The sequence below is a fragment of the Notothenia coriiceps genome, unplaced genomic scaffold (assembly GCF_000735185.1).
Source record: "Notothenia coriiceps isolate Sejong01 unplaced genomic scaffold, NC01 NC01_scaffold00034824, whole genome shotgun sequence".
In the NCBI taxonomy this organism is placed as follows: Eukaryota; Metazoa; Chordata; class Actinopteri; order Perciformes; family Nototheniidae; genus Notothenia; species Notothenia coriiceps.
This window is the reverse complement of record NW_011367525.1, coordinates 348,052-357,651: the sequence shown is the minus strand read 5'-3', so window position 1 is coordinate 357,651 and position 9,600 is coordinate 348,052. Positions and strand designations below refer to the sequence as shown.

The following is a 9,600-nucleotide window of genomic DNA, read 5'->3' as shown; positions in this document are numbered from 1 at the left end:
GTTATTCAACTGTTAAAAAATGGTATAATCAGATATTTTTCTAGCAACAATAATAAATCCAGTGTTTCTTGAAGAGTAACTAAGGAAATGACACAATGTGATTTTCATGTAATTTGGATGATGTTTGTCACATAAAACTGATCTCCTGCTTTCCATAAGTGGCGCTATGACTTCAAGTCAATATTGACTTGTAAAAGTCCTCAAGCCTGAAACCTTATCATGCAAGGGAGGGTTGGTGCTGATTGGACTGTTTACATTTTGGGTAGATCAATTTCCTGTTTATTTTCAAATTGTGCAAAATGGCCCTCATGCCACAGAAAGTGCATTCAATGAAAACAAAATATTTAAATAACTTTGCATCTTTCAGGTTTTCAGATGGTACTTAGCTAGTCATACTTCTTCTAAGGTCATACCACAATGTCAGATAACTGCAACCCCCCCTGAACATTTTGCAAGACTTCCATGTGCATGCTGCACTATCAGATACTTATACAGATATAAAGTTGTATTTATTTATTATTAAAGTAAAATAAAATGCCTATAAATCAAACCATTGCATAAGGTTGTGGTTTGTTTGCGCAATAATAATTCCCAAAGTGAATAGGGTCCTCCCACAGTTGTCATGCTCGGACCCTAATGCCCCACAAGGGGAGTAGAATGAGCGGTTGGAGATGAAAGGAGCATTATGGGGGGAGGGATAAAGGGTGTGGTGGTGTATAAAACATCCTTTGCATGTATTTCTCCATTACTATAGATCCTCCAAGACTGACTCTCACTCTCCGATCTTCTTAAATCTCTGCAAATCCACTCTGGTGAGTAAAATATCTAAACAATGTTTGTTTTTTTATGTTTGATTTCATTCACTTCATTCAAAAGGAATGCACAAACACATTTGTTCAAAAACATCAGTGTTTTTCATTTCTAACTTCAAAGTTACTGGGTTTCCGGAGTTATCTTTTTGTTTTAATGTGTTTTAGTGCAAACCATAGTTACTTGTGAAACAAACGTTGCAACGGACATTTCTCCTGTTGCTCCGGTGCCAGTTATCTGTTTAACTTTAGTCTGGAATGTGCTTTTTACGGAGGCATTGTCGATTCAGAATTTAGCATCGACGTCCTGCTTCCAATCCAAACTAAATCAAAGATTGGAACAGTAATATGATATTTGTTTTGTGCTGTACTTCTCCTGAATCCCCATCTGTTTACAAACCCTCTGCTGCCACAGTTTCCGTTTACCACACCCCAGAGAGGGAGCAGCGTCATGTGAGTCACATTACAACCAGAACCGACTCTCTGGGGTTCATGGAGTCTTTGGAAAGAAAAAACCTTTTTAGACATACAGCTTTGTGGGAACAGGCATCACACATCACTACTGGGACTTTTAATCAAGTATTGACCTGTTTCTGTACCTAGTTCAGCTGAGTTACCTATAGAGATTAAACTGTTGCCATAACAATATCTGACTCTGCAGAGACCGTGCTTTAGAGTCCTGTGGCGTAGAAATAAAAGTGGCTGGGGTTTATTTTTACCCAGCTCAATGGAAAACCCAGAGAACAACACTGGCAGAAGAAACAAAAGCACTCAGCCACTGTCTGCTGCTCCAGAACTCAAAAATGAATACAATTATACTGCATTCCTTTGTGTACACTAGTCTCTATAATTACAGGATATTGAAAAATACAGCCATGAACTGTAGCAGGAGGAGAAAAAACAGCTATTACAGGCAAAATAATTATCATAATTAAGTTAGTGAAAAAAGTAGATCACCTCCATTTGCACAATTTTCTCTTATTATCGTGCAATATTTCATTGTATTTTGTTAACTATTTTGAAACTTGTTCATATCAACAGTGAATACTTTACTTGTTTTTATTCTGTGATTCTCACCTTCACTTAACTTGAGTGACACTTCCTAATTGTATGTATTATGTACAATGATCATAAAAGCGTTCCTGTTCTATTTCTATGAAATCAGTGTCTTTCTCTCCCCTGGAACCAGCCCCTCTTGTTGTGGATGTAAATGATGTTCTTTGCTAACATTCCGAATTTGACCACAATGCCACATGATCCATTACAGTGTGCGTCAGTAAAAGTGAACAGACTCCGCCTCTAGATGGAGACACAGCAGCACTAAATGAGAGCATAAGAAGACTTCAGTTTGTTGTGTGAAGCTTTATGAGCTAAACACTAAGCCAATCGGTCCTGCACCCATGATAATAATACCATGCAACCAACACAGGATTACATAATGTGACTTTTTAACTCTTCATTCTTTGTGTCCTTTTAAATCAGCTATCATCATGTCTGACGTCCAGAATGCTATGGCCCTCCTCATTGGCTCTTTCAGTAAGTACGCTGGCAGGGAAGGGGACAATAACACCCTGAGTAAGGCAGAGCTGAAGGAGCTGCTTCACAATGAATTTGGAGATCTGCTGGGGGTAAGTGACCTCTGACATCTCTCTATCTCAGTTCTGCTCAACCAATAGGATGCATGCATTTGTCCATCACAACAGTCTGTAATGCTTCTAATGCCCAGTTACAACACTTTATCACCTGCAGAAAGCCACTGACAAGGCAGCTGTGGACCGCCTCTTCGAAGGCCTGGACACAAACAAGGACAACAGTGTGGACTTCAAGGAGTTTATCCACATGGTCACCTGCCTCACTGTGATGTGCCACGGACACTTCACCAAAAAATAAGGATCCAAGCGTCCTCTGAGGGCCAGCATAAAGACAAGCCTTCCTGTGAGAGAGATGATGCTAAATAGCCATGAAGTCACAAAACATTATATTGTAATGCACAATGAAATAAAGGTTTTTCTTTGAAACACATGATCGTGCTCTTTGTGTTTTACTGCATGTGTGGGGGGGAATTATAATAGGTACTATATTGTATTGTTGCAGAGACAAGTCAGTGTAGACTGAGTAAGCTCATGGTACTAGTGATACTTGCCCAAACACTTGAAGTGGTTAGGTTTTGTTGACACTAAGCTTTTCTGCCTTAAAATCTTAGCGCTGGATTAACTTCAGAAAAGGAACAAAAATAATGGCAGGTTATGACAGGAAGGATGTCACTGATGTTACTATTATCATAGAGGTAGAGCACATTCAGCAAAGCACTCTATTTAAAGCAAGACTTCCTTTTCGAGGAATACATAACAGTCTTCTTATGACTCATGAAGTGTTAATAATGTAACATAGTGAGTTGCCACAAGTTGTTTTCGATTAGAAATCAGCACCTCGGTTTCACATGACTGCCTGTCCCAGTTTAGATCAACAACCAAGATCATTTGAAATAAAGTCAGTTTTAAAACCGTGTCACAGGACAACAAATCAGTGTGATGAAAATAAGAGAGAGGGGAGGGGAGTAGGAAACCCAAGTAACCATTGATAAGTAGATTTTTTTTTTAAATATTGTTTCAAAATCCGTTTAGATAAAGGGGCTTAAATACTTCGATAGATAGATCTTCGCTTTGTAAGACTGCATTTGTGAATGGGGGGCTTACCTGTGTTTTTGTCCTGAATGCATTTATTTTATAAATAAAGTAACCCAGAACCCCAACAAGCCACCACAAGGGGAGAATGAGTGGTTGGAGATATGGTTTATGTATCATGACAGCTCCTGCAAGACTAAGTCTCACTCTCCAATCTTCTTGAATTGCTGCAAAACCACTTTGGTGAGAAAACATCCAAACAATGTTGTTTTGATTGTTTTGATTAACTGATCTGGGCAGAGGTTTTCTAATAGTAAATCATTTTGAATGCAACAACTTAAATGGAATGTTTGTGTTTTTATTTGTATGAAATACAGCTTCAAAATTACTAGGTGATCCATGCTTATTTATTTTGTTGCCGTAACGACAGCTGTGTTAAGATAGGGCCTCTGCTCTAAATTCTGGAGCCAGCCACCCTTGTAAAGGAAACAACTTGTTATGACTTAAAGGTGACCTATCATGCAAAATGCACTTTTGTACGTCTTTTATACATGAATGTGTGTCCCCGGTGTTCCAGGGAACTCACCAGGTGTCAGAAAACACAACCCTCTCTATTTTCCTCCAAATCTCTAAAAAAGGGGCTGCAACGGATCTGATACACACTGATCCAGATTTGAACACTTCTATGACGTCACAGAAGTGGCGCTACGGCTATTGGGCCAACTCCACCAATCAGGAGGAGACAGCCACGGACATTGCCGTTCGAAAGCGCTGGAGACGCTGTACTACATATGCCAGGCCTGTAGATGGTGCTGTTCTCACAGAATCAGCCCATGAAAAGACAGTTTTAAATTGAGCGAAATGAGGAATGGCTAAAATGCATGATCTGTTTGGTATTTTGAAAAATAAAAAGTATAAATATGCCTTATGTCGGTATGGTCCTACACTATATTATTCAAATATAGCATGATAGGTCCACTTTAAACACATTTTTTTAAATTTAAATAAGCGTTATTTTGCCATTGGGCTTATTAAATTACCTCAATGTCAAATACATTATCACATTAGTTTCTTTTTTTGTTTCTGTTTCCACTCTCATTGTGTCATGGACTTTAATTATTTAAGCAATAGAGCATGAATAAGCTCCTGACCGCCCTCACAAATGCACTGATATCATGATTAACCAGAAATGCCCTGTTACCCACCTCTCGTGCACATGTGCATGAACGATGTTGTGTAGTACATAAGTGTACAAACGTTAGTGTGAGGTACCCTTCTGCGTGCAGACGGCCTCTTCCATGTAGCTTAAAGCTCATGTGGTGAAGATGTCTTCCTGCCACGCTGCGCTGACTGCTGCGGTCGCATGCTTCTGACTGTGCAGAGCCAGAGGCAGCAGAGTGAAGTGTGTCAGCCTGTGCAGCTGATAACACTGCCGCTGTCACACTCAGGCCAAAGACTGTTTGCTGGGGAGCCAAAGCGCGGGATGGTTTTGTGGCGCAGCACGCACTGGCATTCAAATAGTGGAACTGGGGTAGCCACTTTTTCCATCATCCCTTGAACTATGTCACGTCATTTATCTGATGCCACATGATGCGTTTCCATTTTCCTCATGGCGAGCTCCCCGCGATTCCCCCCCACACGTCTTTTCCCATCAGAATGTTCCGCCTCTTGACATACGCTGAGCTTTATCCCACTGGACATGTTTCCTTTTTTACACTTTGTTAACCAAATGTGATTTCCACATGGAACAGTGTACTCACAGAATGTTTTATTCTCCTAGATTTCTTGTTTCTTTACATCTACGTGACACCCCACAATGGCAGGAGCCTCTCTATCTGCTTAGGCCACTGCCTTCTCGAAGTCTCTTTCATTGGAAGAGGCACTGACAGAATAAAGAAGAGCTCCTTGAGAGCGGAGTCTCTTATCAGTCTCCAACATCTGGCCAAGACTGATGGGCTCTCGGAATAGCTCTCCAAATATCATTGAGTTTGAGCTGCATAATGCTTGTTTAACTGCATATTTTCTACAATACTAATTCACCCCCTCTCATTATGTGCATCTCACCAAAGGAACCCATTCCTATGATTGCTGAATTCAGTTTCCCAGCAGGGTAGGAGTGATGTGCCTGTGCACTGAGTTGTAGGAAAAAGAGAGACTTGAAAGTTGCGTCATATGTGAGCAAAGGCACCAACAATATGATCATGGGACCAGTCCTGCTCATACAGATAAATATTACATTCACAGGCTGTTTTGTAAGGCTTTCACATAAAAAACGAATTTCTCCTGATTGCACTCTTTTTGAAAATGATTCTTGCTAAATTAAAGTAATCAGTGTAGATTGGAAACGTAAAGCCTTGATGCACGGCAGCCCATTATATTAAAGCTCTGAGGTAATCTGCAGCTGATTTAAGAATGTATTCAAACACCTGGATCTGAATCTGCAAGTCACTGGATGCCAAGCCTGTGACCTTACATAAAGAGGCTCTGAGACGAGAGGTTTGTTCTTGTCTCACACCATTATGAGTTGTGGGATGAACCAATCACTTTTGTTAATGTTTCTCTTGATCACAATAAGTATTTTCTTATCTCTACACAACTGTCTTTGTCTTTCTTGTGATCATGGATGAATCGTCACATAAACTAATATTATCTTAGATAAAATAGTGAATTAGAATGTGGTTTTGTCTAAGCCTCTATGTCAGAGGCGTCCACATTTTTTTCACCGAGGGCCACATACAGAAACATATACGAAGGGCAGGGCCACTGACTCGAGGTTTATTACCTCATAAGTTCTGTTATAAGGAAAAGTCAATCCAATGTATGCTTTAAGAAAAAAAACGCTCACAGCTCTCAAGAGGGGTTCATTTATTGTGCTGGCAGCTCATTCCTTAAAACAGAAGCTTCAGATTGCTTATAATAAGGGGAAATATGAAGGGTGTATTTCAAGGTTGCTATGTAAATGTGTTATTGGGCTTTTTTCTTATCAATTTAGATTTGTGAGAACATGTTTTCAACTTGAATTGACTGCATTTATTTGAAAATTGGGCCTATTAACACGTTAATACTGTGTAATACATTTGAACATAATATATTTAAGAAGTACAGAAGTTTATTATACTTAAGTCATTATACTTTTTTTATTTGCTGAGGGCCGATTCAAAATGGTCCACGGGCCGCATTTGGCCCCTGGGCCGTAGTTTGAACACACCTGCTCTATGTTTTTCACGGTCAACTTATGCAACATCAACTTTTGGCTCAGTCGCACCTGCAGTCCTATTCATCTGCTGATGTTTTTATTTGTATTTATAAGGCCGAGTCCCCATGCGCTGCAGAACCTGCTGCGGTAATGCCGGCTGCTCTCCTAGGGAGTATAGGAGGGAGGGTTTGGAAGACCATGTGCTTCCTCCGATACTCATGGAGTCACCAGCTGCTTCTTTCTCCTGACAACGAGGAGCTCCACCAGGAGGGTGCAGCGCATGCAGAGGTTCAAAGAAAAGCCTGCAGATCGCAAAGCAAATTCCACAAAGACGTCACCGCCGACCAGTAGGAGTCAACAGCGCGGCTACGAGGAATGCTGCCAGTTGGGTTTCATGGAGCTGGAAACACTGGAGCCACGGATTAGAACTGAACGCTGCAGTGGTGGGCGAGGGTTTTCAATCTGCAACACCCATGTGCCAACCGATGTTACATCTTAGCAGTAATATGGCCTATATATTCCTTTAGATTCACAACACTGTAATGTTCAATTTCAATTGATGCCTCTGTACATAATGATGGTCCAATTCAGGCTTGAGATGTACTTTTATGACATTTCAAGGAAGTGAAGGACTTTCAACGATTCATTCTACAGTATTGTTAAACAAAAACATAATTGTATGGCTTTTGCATTTGTTATGCACAATGATTTCTTTAAGAACACAAGCTCCCAAGAGAAATCTGAAGTCAAAATACATTTCAAGGAATGAGTAAAAAAGATAAAGCCTTTTTTTCTTGAATAATATTGGACAACTTTCCCCTCGTTGAGCCACTAAGGATAATTATTATTATTACCTCCGCCAGGAAGTTATGTTTCGCCTAGTTTGTCTTTGTGTTTGTCAGTCAGCAAGAATACAAAAAAAGACATCTGGCCTGATTTGAATGCAATTCTGGGGAAACCATTTTAAAGTTGATCCAAATCAAAGGAAGAAAGCAAAACTCATGGTTGTTGTTTTTTTTCATATGACCAAGACATCTTGTAACCATGAGCAGTCAAACCTAAAAATACTAACACTCTGTAGCCAATAGACCCAATAGAGACCGATAATGTCATTTTCTTTAAAATAAATGATATACTTTCTAACCTGTTTGCTCATGTAACCTCAACGAGGCAAATGGGAAGGTTTTATCCTGTTGTGTTAGGAAGAGAAGGCAGGGAGCAAATGAATAATTCTTGCCGGTGACTCTTCCGGTGCTCAAAGCTATAGCCTGTGAATCATCATCATCATCATCATCATCATCATGAGATAAAAGGCAACATCTTTTCATCTATTTTTCAGTCCTTTTCGCTATGCCTGCTCGAGTGCGAGTGTGGCATGTTTTCTCCTGTGAGTGTTTTCAAAACCCTGGAAGGCATATCATATAATTATTTGTTTTCATATAGATCCTATCTGTGATTTTCTACACTTGTGACAAAATTGAATTCCTGCAACGGAAGAGCTTTGAGGATTACGCCGCATGGCCAAAATGTCCTAATTGCAAATAATGCAGCGCAATCATCACCATTTAATATCAATTATATCGAGGCCTTATCTGAAACACTCTGGCTCCCCTTGCAGCGAATAATGTTTTTTCTTTACCGGTTTTGTTTGAAATAAAGCATGATTAGCTCTATTCACACTGAGTAGCAGCATGCACTGTAAAGGACCAATTAAATAGCTCTTTTGGTATGCTGCCAGTTAATTCTCCGATACAACTTAGCAAAAACAATATCACAGGTGGCCTCTGATTATCCACTAAAACAACCATTGCTTGTATGTGATGCAGGTGTAATGTGATTATGAGTTTGTGGATATAGCAGTGCTTCACAGTTTAGCATTGGTCATTATGACTTCAGGCATTAAGGTCAGGTAACAAGCGTCCTCCTACGCTGACAGGAAGGCAGGGAGAGCAGAGAATCAATGGGATGTCATCCAAGATTCACCCCTAGAGAGCCAGGCAGCCGTGGGAACAGAGCTACATTTGACCCTGTATGGAAAGGATAGCGGGGTCAAGCCATATCATTACTTGATTGGCATCAATTATTAACAGCACACTTTCACAGGTCCCACTTGTGTTATTGATGTAAATGTCAAAATTGATGCAACTCATCATCAGATCTGAAACCTATTTTTGGTTCTCTTAAACACATCACACTTTTTCTTTCGGACCAGGTTTCACACCGTTTTGCTACACAGTTTAAACAGGACACACAGAAGTCATGTGTTAAAGCGAACTAAGTGCGTGGCAGTATCAATAGCTGAAGCCTTAGCCATTTGCAGTGCAATTTTAAAAACTCAATTTTCAAAGCCCTTTGCTGAGGGTGATAAACGGGCCAGTAATCCTTTAATTGTTCTCTCTGGCAGAATCACAGGAATGATAGATGTCTCATTAGAGACAGGGTGAAACTGAAAGTAAATAAAATAAGAATGAGAGATATCAGTTGGTTGATGATGGTCAATCATTTAAAGAAGGTTTGATGTATTTCCAATGAGGTAGAATCGAAATAAGACAGCAGGTTTATTTTGTCTAGTCACTTTCAGCTTTTCATTATTATTTTCAGGACCACAGACAGCTCTGTTGGCTATATGTCCCTTCCCCCTCTCACACGTGTGTTAGCAGGCATTGAGTTTATCTCTTAGAATCATGTATTGTTATACAGTACCTCTCTCTAACCTAAAACATGTAGATAAAAACGGATAGGGTAAGATTGCAAAATGAATTGAGAAGCCAGCACATAAACTTTCCCACTGTGGCAATAACCGCAGCTCTGCATATTCCCTCGCAGATCGTGGAGATATGCAGCAGCTGGCAGTGGCCGGGCAGCTCAGAGTCATTGGCCACCTGAGATTGCAGTGTTTCTATTGATTCGGCCGACAGAAGGCTAATATTGACAAGTGCAGCGCTTATTCCAAGCCGTCGTAATCTAGCGG

At 40.2% G+C, this 9,600-nt stretch overlaps 1 protein-coding gene across 1 annotated transcript; it reads left to right on the top strand.

The window, feature by feature from the left end:
* Nucleotides 1-702: 702 nt before the first annotated feature.
* LOC104962454 (ictacalcin-like) lies at nt 703-2,831 on the top strand. The gene is made up of 3 exons (XM_010790890.1): nt 703-812; nt 2,292-2,437; nt 2,559-2,831. The coding sequence occupies exons 2-3, from the start codon at nt 2,300-2,302 to the stop codon at nt 2,697-2,699; spliced, it is 279 nt and encodes a 92-aa protein (XP_010789192.1). The 5' UTR covers nt 703-812; nt 2,292-2,299; the 3' UTR covers nt 2,700-2,831.
* Nucleotides 2,832-9,600: the final 6,769 nt, after the last annotated feature.

What these genes read in the sequence shown, in the direction of transcription:
- LOC104962454 (XM_010790890.1), top strand. Translation starts at nt 2,300, where the DNA reads ATGTCTGACGTCCAGAATGCTATGGCCCTCCTCATTGGCTCTTTCAGT. An exon ending in AATTTGGAGATCTGCTGGGG is followed by an intron (nt 2,438 to 2,558) that starts GTAAGTGACCTC and finishes TATCACCTGCAG; the next exon opens with AAAGCCACTGACAAGGCAGC.